We start from the raw sequence: 18,741 nt of genomic DNA, 5'->3' as shown, positions 1-18,741 counted from the left end.
GAATGGTTAGTGGTGAAAAAAAAAATATAATTGAGATTAATCTCATAATTATCTTTGAGGTTTACTTAAATTAGGATGAAATAATATAAAGTTCTTATTTATTTTGTAACATATAAATAAATTTAGGGTTTGGTGTTTGTCATTTTAAATGACATAAGTTATGTCATTTTAAGAGAGAGATAGATACAGAAAATGAAAATCATAGGAAAAAGAAAGTGGATAGTTTTTTTAATTTAAAATTTAAATAAAAAAATTTAGTATGTGTCTATCTCTCTTTTAAAATGACATAACTTTATGTCATTTAAAATGACAAACACTTTTTCCATAAATTTATTATTAGTCTATTTCTGTTATTTTAATATTCTATTTTTAAATATTAGTTTTTAATTTATTAAAAAATAAATATATAGAATTAAAATAAAAAAATTAAACTATTAGGATAATAATAATTTGTTCTTTAGCTACCATCTATATACATAACAATGAGGCATTCAAATAGAATAATAGACAAAACATATAAAACACATATAAATAACAAGCATAAAATCCCATATGGCTGATATTTGAACAAAGTACCCTTTATTTTGTAATGGTCATTTACATCATTAACTTATTTTTTTTTTTTTTGGTAATAATCATTAACTTATTTACTTCCATATTGTTTCTCACATCAAAATTGTTTTTTAATTACTGCAAGGGAAAAGTTAAAAACCCCCTTATAGTTTATTATTTTATCATTGTCCGTTGTATTTTTCTTTTTTAAGCACAAATTTTTCACCTTTCAAATGGACAAATTAATCTAATACTTAATGAAAATAAAAATGAACTTAGATGAAAAAATCATATAATAAAAAAATAATAAAAAATAGAATTATATTTATAAATTTTTTGTTTACAAACTATATTATGTATTACGGATAATATATACTACTTTAGTATGTACTTCCAGTAATACGTAGTGTTGTTTATACTAAATTATATATTACGAGTAGTATATATTACTTTAATATGTATTATTTGTAGTATATAATGTAATTTGTAAATAAAAATTTTTTAAATATAATTTGCTCCATAAAAAATACATGAAATTAAATGATTTTTAAGCAAATCAGGTGAATTTTTAAACTTTCCCCTAAAATAATGATACCGATGGAATCTTCTGATTAAGGAAAAAACAAACATAAATCATTGTGAGGATATTCTTCGGAATGCACATCGTTATTGGTTAAGGGGATTTGCTAAAGAGATAGGCAATTGTTCAAAACTTATGTAGCATAATTGTGGGATTTTTGGCAACAAGGTCAATGGAGGGTCAATTTTGGAAAGTAATTCCATGTCTATCAATATCATCATAATTTTATTGCTCCAAAAAATACATTAAAGGAAGAGTATTCACAACGTCATAGGGATTCTGTCTAGAGAGTGGTTGGAAGAGATCAAGCACATTATCCCTATTTGGATTCTATTATTTTGGATTTAAAAAAGTTATTATCTCCAAACAAACTGTTACCAAATAAGCGGTTAGCTTACATTAACTAGGCTCTCATAAGGACTATGGTACTTAGATTTCTCTGGGCTCTTTGCTTCGAATAGTCAAAGGCTTCATGGAATTTTTTTAATAATATTCTTTAAGAAAAGTATGAAATGTTTTAATAAAAGCTTTAAAAAAGTCCACACCAAAAAAAAAAAAAAGCTTTAAAAAAGTTAAATATAGAACTCCAACTAAACTTTCCAGGATTTATTTTGGTTATGGGTTTAAATTCTGGTGAAAGTAAATTTTCTTAAAAAAATTTGGAGTATGACGACGTGTTTTTTGGAAGAGAGGATTAGACTCATTTTTCTTTCGCGATAAAGTTTAATGCATCAGTATTTCAATAAGAAGGTAATTTTTGAAGCCATATTCCAAAAATAAGGTAGCCGCAGGAGATTGAATAATAATATCTTGAGGTTCATAAAAAAAATTAAATGTAGACAAAAAGTATTCCAAGATCGTCGCAGCTTACTATTGTTAAGAGGTTCGTTTTGGTACACATTATTTTTCAGGATTTTCAAAAAATTAAATTTTTTTAAATTTTTAATATTTAGATATTATCGTAAACTGAATGTAAAATCATATTTTTAAAAATTAAAATTTCTGGATAAAAAATTATCCTCTACCAAACGGTCCTTTAGTATTATTGACGACTAACTTTGAACACCATATTATCCACTTTAGAGTTAAAAAAACAAAGTTTCAAATACCCATATTGTCGGCTATATAACTTCACAAAAAATCTTTATTTAATCTTAATTTTTTTTTTAAAATCCACAATAAGAGTTCAAAACTAATTTGCAATAATCTTAAGAGTCGGACAGATAATTTACATTAAAATAAATTAAATTTTAGCACATATTAATTTTTTAGAGAAAAAATGTAATATTTAAAATAAAGGGAAAGAAAATATGAAACATTTATCAGAAAAAGGCAGTAAAATTTATCCTAAATTAGAAGTAAAAAAAAATGATAAAACCCAACACAAAGGAATTTAACACTGTAATATTGTAATTTTACGATAAATTAAAAACGGATTTTGAATTTCTATAAATGGAAAAACAGAAACGTTTTCCTCTGCATTGATGTAAAAACAACGTCTCCGGTAGCGGCAGACAACAATCTGCAAAATGAAAACGTACGACTTGGAATTGTCGAAAATGCCCTCATCTTCTTCCTTAATTCACTAACTTTACAACCACTTCGAAGTACCTTTCAACACAGGGTTTACACAGTCAATTCACCACGAATTCCCTCTACAAAAAGCACCACAACGGATTCTTCACCGCACGACACCGTTTCGTCACACTCGCACCCCGCCACCGGCGACCGGCGCGGCCGAGAACCGCCACCTTCCATATCCGCTCCCGCATAAATATTTTTCCATAATTGCCCCTCCGCTGGGCATTAAATTCCAATTCACACCACCCAAAGTCCAACTTCGATTTTCCACAAACCCACGAAAAGCAAAACCCTTCGATTTCGATTGTTGAGATTTTTTCCGTTGGATTGGAGATTTCGAAGCTTCTTTGTCGTTGTAATGGCGGATCGCGAAGACGAGGATTTGCAAATGGCGATCCGGATGAGCATGCAGCACTCACCGCCGGAGCCGAAGCGGAGCAAGCCGAGGGACGCCGTCGCCGGAGGGGTGGTTTCTGGGTCGCCAGAGGAGTCTCCGGAGGCAAAGAGCCGGCGGTTGCAGCGGGAGCTCATGGCCGCGGCTGCTGAGAAGCGGATGATGGCTTCGACGTCTACTGCGGCGGCGGGTAAAGGTGGAAAGGAAAGCGACGAGGTTGGGAAGAGTGAGGAGCTTCCTCTTGAAGAAGCGAATGAGTTGTTTGTTGTGGTGTTTGGCAATGAGGTTTCGAAGGGGATTCTTGTGCAGTGGAGCAATCAGGGAATAAGGTATTTTCTGTTTTTGATTGATTGGGGTTATGCGGTTATTTGCTTCATCTGTTTGTTTGGCACTTGATTTTTCTATCTTGTTATCATTTATTTCTCTGGTGATTTTTCGATTATTGGTAATTTTGGCTGTTGATATTTTGTTATTCCAACATTAAAGTTATGTAGTTAATTGGCATTTGAGCCAGTCATTTAGAATTTTAAATTTTGTCACGATTATGTCAGCACTTGAATTGAAGGGAGCCTTGTCATTGTTGGAGATGAAATTCAAGTGTGAATGAGAAGTCCCATATTTGTTAGAAATGGACCAAGTGAGTGACCATATAATTTTAAGGTTTTGGGTTGGGATTTGGTGTAAGCTCGCTTAATGTGGTTTGTTATTTGGCTAATGGTGGAAGTATCCCTTGCGAAGTGTTGGGCCGAGTATTTTGGGATTGTGGTTAATTGGAGAGGCCTCCGCAGAACCTAGTGTAATTGGAGCATGATATTGGGACTCGCACTTGAGAGAAGAATGTTGGAAATGAAATTCAAGTGTGAGTGTGAAGTCTTACTTTCGTTAGAGATGGATCAAGTGAGCCATATAAGCGGGAAAGACCCATAGACTCACTACCTTAAGGTGTGATTTTGGGTCGAAATGTGTTGTCAACTCTCTTATTGTGGTTTGTTATGTAGCTCATTGGTGGAAGTAGAATGATGTAGTTAGCTTTGCTTTATGCAGACTTAGAATTGTTCGAACTCATTTTACCTTACTTGCTGCTTTTGATATCCGTGGTTAGAACTAATGGCAAACGAGTTAGAATAACGGAAGGACTTGATCGTATACATAATTTGAATCTATGTTGAGTGAGGTACATTTCTAACTATTAAATACCATTTTAATTGAAAATTATGTGACGAATTCATTTTGAGATGGTTATTTGGCTGAGGAAAGCTTGATATTTTGACAATTTGATGTATTGAGATTGAATCCTCTGCTGCGTGTGGTTGTAATGAACTGTCGATTTTGAGTCTTCTTTTGTTATTATTTAACAGGAGTGGCAGTCTTCTTTTCGTAATTTAGATTTTATTTTTATTTTTATGAAGTCTTGCTGTAATGACTGTTATTGGTACTCTCGGACTGTGAATATATTCCTTCTTTGGTTGTGATTAGAGTGTGAGTTAATCTGGTTATGACATAATGTGCTTTCCTGGTGGATTTTTGCAAATGCTGTTGTTTGGTCTTTTTGAATCAGGCTATACGTACATTCCTTGTTTATTTGTGAGTGGGGTGTGAGATCAGTAGTTCATTTTTGCTTACCTTGTGAGGTTGCTAGGTGGGTTTTGGAATCAGCTTTGTGAAATCCTTGAGGGGCAGTGGATTTTTGTAGTCCCTTTTGAATCAGCGTTGTCTGTCCTTTCAGGCTTTGGTTGTAGGAAGATTTAAAATCTTTTGAAATTATGCTGTTTTTAATATTTTTAATACCTATCTCTTGAAGGTGAGACGGCCAGATTAAAATAAAATGAAACAAAAGAAATAGAAGTGTAAAATTTAATGCAAAAGAATCATTAAACTCGTTGCAAAATCTTAGCATCACAAAAACATCCATGGAAGTGTTAAAGTCTTTGTGTAAAGTACTGTATAAAATTTAATGTAAAAGAATCATTAAACTCATTGCAAAATCTTAGCATCATAAAATTCTCCGTGGAAGCGTTAAAGTCTTTGGGTAAAGTACTACTGAGACGTAAGTAACATAACATAAAAGAGAAGAATGAGACAAAAGACCACTAAAGTTCAAATCTTATAAATCAGGATCCAAACTAATAATTGTCCTCAAGAACACTGCAAGCTATGTTCACTGCCATTAACATTACCTGGCTGGTATCTTTAATGCTGGTTTGCATGATTGGTGCCCCCTATTCTTGTCTTTACATACAGCAGTCCTATCTTTAGTGTTCTTCTAGTGATTGTACTTCTAATCAGGATCTCCCTTATTGTTGGAGCCTTTTTGCTCCTGACCATGTCCTCTAACTTTGAATATGAGTATAAGACAGCCAAATTAACTCTAAAGGGTTGTGTCACGAAACTAATAGAAAAGGTAACCTAGTTCATATCTTAGAAAGAAGTTAGGGATGGATGAAATTGTGAAAATATACTTAAAAAAATTGATTTTTTATTAGTTGGCCTCACTGTGTGCAAGAAAAAGGGGCATGATGTGTATTGAGTCTAAGATGAGAGAAAGACCAAAGAGAAATGCGAGAATAAATTGAAAACATATGAGAAGCCCACTTTAAGTAGTCTTTGGGCACTGTCTGTCCACCAAGGAACTGCTAGTTTTACCTAGAAGTTTCAGACCTTCAACCTCCTTAACCTCATTTTCTGCTTTCTGCCTTTATTTTCCCTCAGACAGGTCAATTGCCATTTCCCCCTTCCTTTTTGATACCTATTTGGTTAAGAGTATTGAGTGTTTATGAGTCATTTTTTGCAAAACCTCTTGTGGTGGCTGAGGCAGGCATGCCAAGCAGCACAGCAAATCCATGATATGTTCAAGGAAATTCATGGTCCCAAACCTCTTAAGGTTTATACTAGAAAGAATAGATAAACTGCAACAGCAGTTAGCTAGAATATTATGTAGACAGTTTCCTATGTAGGCAGTTTATACTCGAAGGCATAAATAAATAACTTCAATAGCAGCTGGTTAGGATATTATGTAGGCAGTTTCCTACGCTGGCAGTTTCTGACCTGTTAGATATAGTCAGTTAATGGATTGTAATAAGAGGACAAATCCTCAATAAGGAAGGGTGAGAAAAGAAGTTAGGAAGTTATTGTTAGAAAAGGAGAGTGCTCCTTGGGGGAGGATATACCTCTTGTATGTATTGTAAGTTGTTTCAGAATTAAAAGAAGTTGATTATGATGTATTGGTTTAAATTGTTAAGAACCAGTTCAACTCAAAACCTTAAGGTGTTGGGTGAGGGCTTTTCTAATGGTTTATATTATTTTCTAACACGCCCCCTCACACGAGAGCCTACTGGGCTTGGAGGGTGGACAATGCATAGACCCACCTACCTATGCTAAGAAAATTCCACAAGAGAAAGTGGGGGGCGATGAGGATCGAACCTGAGACACGAGGCTCTGATACCATGTAAAAAACCAATTAAAGCTTAAGTTATTGGGTGAGGGCCTCTTTAATGGTTTATATTATACTCCAACACATCCTCTCACAAGAGAGCCTATTGGGCTTGAAATGTGGACAACGCACAGGTCCATCTACCTGTGCTAAGAAAGAAATTCCACTAGAAAGAAAGTGGGGGGCGGTGAGGATCAAACCTGGGACACGAGGCTCTGATACCATGTATTAAGCTTTTGGGTTGAATTGATTCTTTACATAAATTATAAATTATCTGTTTGTTGTTGATCAAGAAAACATAACACAACAACTTTTTCCATCTTGAGGTGACTCTGGCTATCTGAGGTGCTAGCCCCCACCATGCCTGCTAGCTGATAATGTTGTTCAGCATAAACTTTGTATCTTAGTCCAATAATAGATATTCAGCATTTCTTTCTTTATCAAGTGCTGCTTACATCATCTTACCTGCATAATTTATAAAAAAGTGTCCTAGATCTTGAGAGTCACTCCCACCATTGTGAGGTATGGAAAATGTCAAATATATGCAGCCTTACACCTGTGGAGTATAATATTTAAATTAGTTTCATTCTCTGAAAAAGATAACACTTTTGAAGTCATAAATTTATATCTTCAACTCTTCATTTGCTTGTTATGTTTTGGCAGTTGTCGTCCTTTTCTTAATGGTTTTGAATTATTTGTTCTTGCATTAAGTTCTATTTGTTATCAACTTGTTATTATTGTTAATACTATTTAAATTTTTTTATAGGTTTAGCTCTGATCCAGAAACATCCATGGGGCTAGTGCAGCATGAAGGTGGGCCATGTGGTGTTTTGGCAGCTATACAAGTAATGGTCCATTTTTCAGCTGTGCTTTTCAATTTGTAGAATGCTGTTTGTAACTCTTGAATTTTGTTTTAAAACCCGATGCTTATTTATTGAAAGCTGAATCGTTTATTTAAGATCCAGTCCAATGATCATTAAATTTTATTTTGACATCTAATATAATTCTGAAATCTGAACAAGTAATGCTCCAATTTGTCAGCAGTAGTCAGTCTCGTCAGAGATTGGTCCTTTATTTTTGAAGTATAAATATATAATTTTTTTAAGATTGGTATCAAATATCTGAGAAGTTTGCAAACCTTTGTCATGCTAAAAGTCTAAATATAACACTAATTTTGTTGGTATTGCTTGATTTCAGAGATTTGTTTTCTGAGCATTTTGGAACCCTAAAACTGTATTCATTATGATAGATCCATGTCATGAGATTATCAGATTAGAAGTTACATCCAAAGTGAAGTTTGAACTTTGGTAGCTGCAGATTATGTTGTGTATTGCTCTTTTCATATTTTATTTTTATCATACATTGCTATCCTTTTTCTTTAATAGAAGAACAGATTTCATTGAACAGAATTGTTTCAATTCAACAAAAACGCCAAGAAAAGCAGGATATGAGATTAAGTATGCTATGATCTCTTTGCAAATCTGAGACAGCAAAACCCTTGAAGCAGCCATGAGCATAACACCACAGAGAAAATTAAAAAAATGTAACTCTACACCAGGTTAAAATTTGTGGTGAAGAAAGATATGAGCTATCCTCTCTAACCACATGCACCAAAGGACTGCTTAAACTGCATAATGCCATAGAATCTTAGTCTCCTTGTGTTTACCAAGATCTTTATATTGAATGAACTAAAATTTACATCCACTGCTCTGGGATAATCATGAAAAGGTTGTTTCGACAGAAAATATTGTGCAAAAATAAGTGGCCTGTTGTCTCTGGAATATTTTGAGTTTTATGTTATAGTATCACTGAATAAACTGAAATTTTGGTAGATTTGATTTCGAAGTAAAACCTTTATTTCATATATATAATTTACTTCCAAGTAGGGAGTCCTTTATCATCAAACATCAGCAGTGCCTTTATCCCAAACTAGTTGGGGTTGGTGGTTGATTAGCTTAAATAAAAGATAAGAAAAAATTGAGGGAAAAGAAAAATAAATAAAAGAGAAAAAATAAATAAACAAATAAAAATAAATAAATAAGTACATAAATAAAAAACTAAATACATACAAAAATAAATACAGGGAAAAGTAGTTAGCCCTTCAATTTTAAAAATTGAATGACTGATAGATTGGAGACACGGGCCAGTCTTTATTGTCAACAATGTAAGATGGTAATGCTCATAAAGGGTGTGGAAATACTTTTATTAAAGGGAAGCCCAATTCACAAGGCTCCCACTGTTGTGGGGTCCCAGGCAATAGATTTATTGCAAATATATATGCGTTGAGTTTTTGTGCATGTGTGTTTGCGTAGACATGTTTTCTATCACATTCAGCTTCCTTTCCTTCTGTTGACTGTTAGGGGCGGGTATCTGTTGATGATTCAATGTTGTTATCTTGAGTATAAAATATTTTTTATTTGCAGCACTGTATGTATTGTATTTCATGTCTTATTTTCATGTTTTTTCATTTATATATTGTAGCTAAAGTCATACGCATTCAATAATGTTTTGTTTTTGCTCATTCACAGTTTTGAACTTTTTCGTGATAATAATGTTGAATATGTTTATTCTATGAAGAAAATAATATTATTTTGTAGTATGCTTATTTGTCTGTGAGCATAGATTGAGCTGTGTGCATTTGTTATTAAGTTTTTCTTTCCATTTAATTTATTACTTCCACTGATACTCAGTATAAGTTCTAGAAACATGTTTTTGTTTTATGTTGATGTTGCTTTTGTTTTTTTACTTTAATTTGCAGGCATTTGTGCTGAAATACATTCTTTTCTTTCGTGATGATTTGAAAGATGTATTAGGCACGCCACAGAACCGGGATCTGAGCATGTTATTCAAAAGTCAATCTGTTCCATCAAATAATTTTTCTTCACTCACTGAAAGTGTAAAAGTAAGGTGATTAACTTTTTCCTGATCACTCATTTGTGTTTAGCTGGGTAAATACATAATTATAGAGTTCCAGTTCTTGTGATTTGTACTGAATCCTGTCAATATCTTCTGCCTCCAACATTTTGATTTCTTTCTTGTGGATTACAAACATGAATATTGATTGTTCATTGTTGTGATTTGATTCAACTAGATGGCCTTTCTGTCTACGTGACATAATTTGGGTTCCTTTGTTAATCAATTCTATTTCTTTTAATGGAGTAGTGCATCTGTTCGACAAAATGTCTTTGCTAAAGCACTATTCTAGAATCATGTTAATTATGTGTTCCTTATAATTGGTTATTGACACTATATAGTTTGTTGGGATATGACACAATTATAGGAAGGTTCTCTTTTCCCTGTTCTCCTTCTTGGTCCAATGCCTTTTTGTGGGCATCCTTGAAGCTCTTCTCATCCCTAATTATATTAGCATGAATTATGATTTGGAAGTTCTTGGTAATTGGTAAATATATTTTCAATGTAGAAATACTTAACCAAACAAGCCACATATTGACGTAATGAACCAATCCTTGTTAATTTTTTCTACATTATGATTATGCAAGGGTATGTTTGCGTACTAGGATTGCTCTCACCCCACTCTTGTTAGTCAAGATTTAATGGGAGTTTTTTTTATATATATATTTTTTTACGGAAATTGCTAAATTGTAAACCTCATTTACTTCAACTATGAAGTGTTGAAATGGTTGACAGCTGGTTCATTGGCCTGTCTAACAAGCATCAGACCATGGTAGTCAAAATAGCGATTTTCATCATGAATTTCATGATCTTATGATTTTTATCTCCACCAGCGATCTTGTTCACGCTCAAAATTGTTTTGGTGGGGTCGCGTCGGATCGTCAGAGTAAGATCCTAGGATCATGGATAATCCCACTGTGTTGCAAAAAACCTGAACTTGCAGACCCACACCCACTTGACACTGAAAACCCAATTTTTATGACTTGTTTCGAACCCCGCCTTTATTTTGAAGCCCTAACCCACTGTCGTGCTGCTGCCACATCCCTTTTCTCTTTGGCTGTGTTTTGGCTAGTTTTTAGCCTGTTCTCCATTGCTGTTGTTTCTGCTGGTTCCGCCACTACTCTAGTTCTTGGGGTCTACTCTCGTTCAACTGGGTTGGGCTCCACTGCGGTACTGCTTGTTAAGACATATGAAGTTGTCTCGTTTTACGTGCTTTCCTTCCCCTTGGGATTTCGATTTTGACTACAATGCATCAAATACATATTAACCTATACAGTGTCCAAACATGTTTTGTTTTCCTTTTATTTTATTTTCATCCGTTCACCACTATGATTGTGCATTGGTTATACATATCACTTGTCCTATATGCTTCATAGCACTTTAATGTTGGCAGGTATATTCTTTCATGATTTCCTCATGATTTATTTTTACTAATATTTTTGTTATTTCTTGGCAGCGCCCTTGTAAGAAGTATGGGTGAGATATTGTTTATGTGTGGAAGTAATGAAAGGGCTGTGATTGCAACTTTGAGCATTCTAGGGAATGGCATTCAGCATTCTGAAAAATTTTCAAAGGATGAGGTAGCTTGAGTGTTCTATTGATACTGGTGACTTGTGCAACATTTTGTTGGCATTAGATGGAATTTTAATTTCTATGATGTTATTGCAGTCTTCTGTGGTTCTGCTTTGATTGTCTTATTTACCTGAGTTGAGTCTTCTCCAATGAATAGGTTATTGCAAAAGCACTTGAAGGCCTGTCCATTGAATCAGCCTTGGATCTGCAAAAAGTTCTTAGAGTTGAAACATACACATCACAAGCAAGTGCATTGAAGAGGCTTGAAGCATTGATTCCCTTATTCCAAAGTCGTATGGGGGCATTGCTTTTCCTGATCTCTGCTTTACTTTCACGGGGACTGGTATGTTTTTCTGATTACAATTGCCAGTTGTAAGAGTTCGATGTGTCATTTAAAGTATGAGATGCTTGGCATTTTTCTTCTTTCGCTATTCCCCCCCCTCCTCCCCCCCACTTTTTTTTTTCTGAATACGTGTTAGGCAGTGTACTTACAAAGTATGAACCAAGTTTGGGACTGAATACGCATAAGTTTGAATGCCAATTTCCTGAACATTAGAATTTCACCAGATGTACCAAAATGTAAAAAAAAGAAGAAAAGAAAAGAAAATTTAACCAGATGACTTGGCTGATTGGATTAAGAAAAAAAATCTCACTAAAATGTAAAGTATGATTGGATGCCTATTCACATCAGTGGTAAGTTTATGTGTAGAGACAAGATTAATGGAGAATTTAGGAACACGATGGATATTTTAAAGATATATGGAGGGTTGAATTTGAATGTTACCAGAACCGACATTTGATGTGTGGGATCCATCAATGATGAATATAGTACAAATACTAGAAGTAGGTTGATAAGAAAGTAAGGTGTCAGTGAGACTAGTCATATGATTTGTTGCACTAGAATTGATAACCCATGACCTTTTGGAATCAGTGCAAGAAGCAAGAAAAGAGTGTGCACATGAGTTCTTACCAATCATAGCTAGAGAACAAGTGCTCAGGTCTTATTGAGAGTATCCATAAGGGTTTGAAGCTGCTCTAGCTCCTCTCGGCTAAGAGCAATAATATCATTAGTTACCTGTGAAACCTCACCAAATGAGCCTGGCCACGAGGGCTTGCTTTGCCTATCTTTGGTGTGACCAGACTTCTTATATTAGGTGCACCAATGTCCTTTGTTTTTGGACTTGGAAGGACCTGAGGTAGTGGTCTTATAGTAAGAACCATTTGTTATTTAGACGAGATTAGAGCCGACCCCTCAATGGGCTTTGCATCCATCATAACTCCCTTGGGACTTTCTTCACTTCTAACAATATGAAATGCTTCAGAAAGAGAGTGTAAGTTTTCCTTACCTAGTATTCGGACCCGAATAGGATCATATTCCCAGTTGAGCCTAGAGAGAAACTCAAAGTCTTATCTCGTTCAACAAAGGATGCCAAGGTGGTAGCATCTTCAGTGCATTTCAAATTAAAGTTTTTGTAAAGAACCAATTCAACCCAAAAGCTTAAGCTGTTGGGTGAGGCTACATTAATGGTTTTGTATATCTCAACACGCTCCCTCACACGAGAGCCCACTGGGCTTGAAGGGTGGACAATGCACAGGCTCATCTACCTGTGCGAACAAAGAAATTCCACTTGAAAGAAAGTGGGGGGCGGCGAGGATCAAACCCGGGACACGAGGCTCTGATACCATGTAAAGAACCTTGGGATACACTACCCCAAAAGCTAGCTCAAAGGGTGGGAGTGTCCAAGGCCTTATAAAGGCCATATTAGTTGCACATACAACGAATGTGGGACTATATATCTCAACACGCTCCCTCACACGAGAGCCCATTGGACTTGAAGAGTGGACAATGCAACAGGCCCAGCCTACCTGTGCTAAGAAACACCACAAGAGAAAGTGGGGGGCGGCGAGGCTCTGATACCATGTAAAGAACCAATTCAACCCAAAAGCTTAAGCTGTTGGGTGAGGCTACATTAATGGTTTTATATATCTCAACAGTTTTGATACTAATCCAGCTCGATCCATAGGCTATTCAAAATGCCATAGTATTTTGTCACAGAAAGAAAGCTCTGCTTGGTAGAAAAAATAAGGTTCTTTAACTCATAACAAGTTGCAATATCCTTATCATGGAATATGTGTTTCAAAGAACCTCCCAAATCTATAGCGCGAAGGGCATGAACATGTAGTGCTGACTAACCTCTGGAGTCATGGAATTCCACAACCAGGTCATGATAAGTTCATAGTTCTCAAAATTGGGATCTTTTTTGGTAGGGATAGGTCCTTCGATGTAGGCTAGCTTACGAGATGTCCCATGAGAGTAGTTCAAACAAATTGGGATAAAGAAATGATATGATTGGAGTAACATCGGGAGATAATTGAGATTAAGTAGCATGGCCATGCAATTGTTTTTGGAATATTTTGAGCTGTTTGGGTGCTGTCGGATTCTAATTCTGATAAATAGAAAGCGAAAAGATTAGAAAATAAAGCACAAAGGAAGGGGTAATCAAACCTTGAGTCACCAGATGCCTCAAATGGACTAGCAAAGGGTAGATCTAGGTAGAGGAGACCCGGACTACACCGGACGTGGTTGGTCGATGGTGAATAGAGGCTGCATGCGCTGACACGCGCCTCCTAGACAGCTGTACGTGGGTTTCATGCGCAAAACAGAAGATCCATGCATGATGGCACGTGTGGAGGCTGTTGGAGCTGGGATTGTGATGGTTGGCTGATTTGACACCGTGACTCCAATTCTGGGTGGTTGGAGCTGAAAGCTGCTGGCAGAGAGTGGCGGTCGAAAATCTCTAGGTGCGATTGAGAGTGCGTGAGGGCCGTAGAACTATAGATTGTGAGATTCTGGACCAAATGGAGTGAGTGAGTGTTAGAAAAAACGTCGGAAAATATTTCTGTGGCAGAGTGTGGTGGCTGGCTGCTGCAGAGATGCCCGGAGATGATCGAAGACAGGCCGGAAGGGAAGGCACAACAATTGGGCTCCCTAAAGGCGCAAGACTAACTCATACTAGAGGTGGCGACTGCACTGACGGCAGATGGGCTGCACTATTAGACAGACTTAGGGTATTTTTGCGGAAGCAAGGCTCCATGATTGGAGCTTTAATGCCAAGTTGAAATATGGGAAATTATGGATATCATTTATCTCGATCCAATGTACATTAGTCTATTGTATAGACTATGCCAGATAAAAGAATGATTAACCTAAAAGATGTGGGACTAATTATATTACAATAAAATAGCCTATATACAACACTATATATTTATATACCTCAGGAATAGCTAGCTTGCTAAACAAGCTTAACAGAAGGTTGTTGATTAGATACAATTAAATTAAAAAATAAAGGTTGATGTAGACGGCAATGCAGGGACAAAGACGAGTAAAGACCTGGTTGTTATAGGTGTGTTCAGAGATTGCCAGGGTAGATGGATTTCAGGGTTCTCAAAAAATATGGGGGCTGCGCAACTCCATGGTTGCAAAACTCTGGGGATCCTTCGTTGGCCTTGATCTAGCTTGGAATTTGGGCTATCACCAAGTCTGGCTTGAGGCAGACTCTATTGCTGCTAGAGACTTTATTCTGAATGGCTGCCAAATCACTCATCCTCTGTTTTCACTGTTTGACAATATTAGGCAGATGATTGGTATACATTGGAGGGTTAAAGTTACCCAAGACTACAGCCTACAGGGAAAGCAGTAGTGTAGCTGACTAGCTACCCAAGCTTTTCAGCATTCCTGGTAGTTGAAGATCTGGGACTATCTACCCCCCCTGATTGCTTGCCTTTCTTGAAGAATGATTTGGTGGGAGTTAGTTTCCCGCGCCAGTGCTGTAGCTTATACTGTTGCTGTAATCTTCTTGTTGTATCTGTCTTATTTTCACTATGTTATCCAAAAAAAATGTTACAAAATAAAAGAACAGGAACAGTACAGGGCATAAAGGAAAACAGCACCAAACAGTATAATAAGAGAGTTAGCAGTAACGCATCGTAAGTACTCGAATACCCCCTGCAAACTAAGGTCTTTGGATCAGAGTAACATGATATAAATTAGGTGGAAGAACGATTGCAGAATACCTTCTTTGGGCCAAGTCCTTCGCTGATGGTCCATACTATCCTAGAATCTTATGAGAAAATGAGAGAAAGTGGAAGAGAGGAGAGGGGGAGAGAGAGAGAGAGAGAGAGAATGAACATTTTCTGAATCTATTATTATGTGTCCGTTAAAGATACAAAAGAAGACTGGATGCTATATCTTTTTAGACCTCAGCAACAGCTAGCTTGCTAAACAAGCTTATTGAAATCATGTTAGTTATGCTTACTCAGCATAGCTAACTAACTTACAATTAATTAGATACAATAAATTGACATAAATAAAAGAACAGGAACAGTACAAAACATAAAGGAACAGTATAATAAGAGAGTTAGAAGCAACGTATCTGAAGTAATCCAATACAGCCGATTCCACTAAAACGAGTAGGGGACTGTGATTTGGTTTGCAGCTCCTACTGAAAACCATAAAATTGTGTGGTCCTATGCATAAAATTGTGTGGTCTTATTGTTTTCATTATGCTTAAATTTTGTATTTGATCAATTTGAAAGGGAGTCGCCAAGTCGGTCTGTAGGAAAAGGCTACTCCAAAGGTGAACTTGTCTCTAATTGGGCCAGTAGGAGTGGATTTACCCTTAAATCATTTATTGGGTTAAAATCACGATGTATTTTAGTTTAAATTAATGGTGGATAACCCTTACTCACTTTAGAGACAAGCTCACTTTAAGGAGTCTTTTCCTAGTATGTGTACATATTTCCTACTAGTTGAATGCTTGTGTTTAGCTTGTAAGCTTCAGATTGAGCTAGATCCTTTTGTGTGTCCATATCATAATCTCTTTCAAATTCTGAGGTAATGTTGTGAGTATGGCTTTGTTAGTTTAATGATGTGTATAGCAAAGAATCCCAAGTTTCTGATATTTATGCTTTTAATAAACTTTTGTGTTCTATTTCTTTGACTTCGAAAAAAATATGGGTTTGTCACTTCTAATATTCCTTACATTTTGGGTAATACAATGGTCAGTTAAGTGTGATAAATGCAAGAGAATAACTGTTAGTTTGCATTGGTTATTGTTTTTTTTGCAAATGGCTCGGTAATGCATGCAATATCTTGCTTTCTTCTAGGACTTGGTTCAAAGTGACAGGGATGATCCTAGCCTACCTCTGGTTACTGCTCCTTTCGGGCATGCTTCCCAGGTATATACTCATTGATAATTGAAAAATGCTGCTATCCTTTTAACTTCTGCTCATTTTATATTCTCTGCTACATGTTTGACATTTTGCTTTTTCGTTGAATATTGTGTTGCAGGAAATTGTAAACTTACTGCTCTGTGGGCAGGCTGTCCCTAATGTGTTTGATGGGAGGATGGATTTAGGAGGGGGAATGTTTCTGAAAGGTATATCCCAATATGTGGAAGTTGGATTTCTCACGCTGCTAGAATCCCTGAATTTCTGCAAGGTTGGTCAGTATTTGAAACGCCCAAATTGGCCTATATGGGTTGTTGGCAGTGAATCCCATTACACAGTACTGTTTGCTCTTGATACCAGTGTTCAAAATGAAAATGAACTGGAAGAAAGGGAATCACAGATTCGGAAAGCTTTTGATGCCCAAGATCAGAGCGGAGGTGGTGGTTTCATTAGTGTGGAAGGGTTCCATCAAGTTCTCAGAGAAACAAATATCAAACTTCCACAAGAGAAGCTTGAACACCTTTGCAGTACAGGCTTCATTGTATGGAGTGAGTTCTGGCAAGTCATTTTGGATCTAGACAAGAGCTCGGGAGGTTTGAAGGATTCATCGGGATTGATGGGTAAGAAGGTCTTTGATCTGTACCATTTCAATGGGATTGCTAAATCAGACCTGAATGGTAGTCAAGTAAATTCTAGGGGTGAAACTCCACTACAAAGACCCAGGCTCACAAAATTGAGAGTTTCAGTTCCCCCAAGGTGGACACCTGAGGAATTTATGGCAGATGTGACAGTTTCCACTGCTTCTAGTGCAAATGAATCTACTGGAAAGGATGCCGAAGTTTCTAAACCTGAGCCTTCTCAGCATGCACCTTTGGTAGACTGTGTAAGGACACGATGGCCCCGTGCTGTCTGCAGCTGGTCAGGGGATCCTCCTAGTATAGTCTGAGAGATTTACGGTGAGTCGTTTGTTGTAGAATTTGTGGATGTAACAGGTAAAGAACAATTGGTTCAGCAATGCCAAAAGAAAGAAGAGTTGAAGTTTTCAAGTTTTACTTTGATGTTGTACTTCAGGGCACATGTATGGGGGTCATGAATCCAAATTTTCTCCAATATGTGCAGAGCCGTTTTATAATGTGAAGGAATGGATCTTGTAACATTCTCTTCGATTTTGTCATGTCATTCAAAAGGTTACAAGGAAGAGCGATGTTATACTTGTTGTCAAGCCAACTTGTAAAATCTATTTAAATGTGCTATTGTCATCGATTAGAAAGATTTTAGTTACTGGTGGGTTATTAATAAGTGTCTGTTGCTTTTGAGATTGTATTGTGATCGGGTTCTGAATATGGAAAATTGAATATTTGTAATAATATTATCACACCTTTTGCTGTGGCACATTGTCTCTCTTTTTACTGATGTTCCTGCATCCTTGTTTTATCAGTGCTAATGACAAACAAACATCATAGAACAGGGTCTGCATGATTGTTAAAAAAAAAAGAAAAAAAGAAAAAATGGTAGCACATTTATGCAGAATTGTTAATATTTTCCATGTCTTGCCGTTGCTTTATCTGTTTCCCGTGGTTTATTCTACTTGTCATGCATGGCGCAATTATGCTTTGCTGCCAGTGCGCCACTCAGTTATTTTCTGGTAACAGGATGATCATCTGAATAAGGATAGCCAAGTCCTAGGTGAAATTTCTGCGATAAGATTCTCTGATATGGAGGTTAGATTGCTCTTCTAGGGATTATTAAACTTTCATAAATACAAAATAAATTGATTTTTTTTTCCTTCCCTAAAGGCACATTTTGAAACCAACGGACAATGCAAAGAAATTGTCCAAGTGTTAGTGTTGTGCGTTGAAAAAGACAAAGTTGCATTCTACATATGGGAAAACTAGTCTATGTTATAGGTGACTAGTATTTCATATTATAGACTCAAAGCATACTAGGCTTATTTATTTATTTATTTATTTTAAAAGAGTGGACTACGTATATTTTATGTCTATAACATGATATACTAGTTTCTTACAACATGAGATTAGTATTTCCTTTCTACATGTTAGCCACCAGAAGGTGTAGTGATATGATATGTCTTTTGATTTAAGGGAGTGACAAGGGAGATAGAAGGTGTAGTGATATGATATGTCTTTTGATTTAAGGGAGTGACAAGGGAGATAAAAGTTGAAGGAGAAAGAATGAGACATTAATATTACTGTTATCCTAAGTTAGTTGAGTTCGATCCGTTTATGAATTGAAATAAAAAATAAGACAAGATTGAGGAATAAATAAATAAATAAATAAATAAATAAATAAATAAATAAATAAATAAATAGAACATAAATATAGGAAAGTAAGATTAAAATGGATGATCTAGAACATAAGAAAAGTTTACCTCTTCACTATATTGTTGTGTCTCGGAGCCCGACTCTCTTTAGCCTAGTCTTGTGATTGTGTCTTTAGGCCGGCTTGCGGAAGCGTTAGTGAACATTAAAT

At 35.9% G+C, this 18,741-nt stretch overlaps 1 protein-coding gene across 1 annotated transcript; it reads left to right on the top strand.

Moving 5' to 3' along the window:
* The first annotated feature begins 2,799 nt into the window (after window positions 1-2,799).
* LOC133309169 (uncharacterized) lies at window positions 2,800-17,624 on the top strand. The gene is made up of 7 exons (XM_061509905.1): window positions 2,800-3,436; window positions 7,304-7,382; window positions 9,296-9,444; window positions 10,907-11,030; window positions 11,180-11,365; window positions 16,189-16,260; window positions 16,373-17,624. The coding sequence occupies exons 1-7, from the start codon at window positions 3,072-3,074 to the stop codon at window positions 17,195-17,197; spliced, it is 1,800 nt and encodes a 599-aa protein (XP_061365889.1). The 5' UTR covers window positions 2,800-3,071; the 3' UTR covers window positions 17,198-17,624.
* Window positions 17,625-18,741: the final 1,117 nt, after the last annotated feature.

This window comes from Gastrolobium bilobum, unplaced genomic scaffold, assembly GCF_033153095.1.
Source record: "Gastrolobium bilobum isolate Gb01-03AN ecotype WA unplaced genomic scaffold, APGP_CSIRO_Gbil_v1 utg10665, whole genome shotgun sequence".
NCBI classification, from domain to species: Eukaryota; Viridiplantae; Streptophyta; class Magnoliopsida; order Fabales; family Fabaceae; genus Gastrolobium; species Gastrolobium bilobum.
Note: the sequence above shows the minus strand (reverse complement) of the source record. Positions and strands in the feature narration are given on the sequence as shown.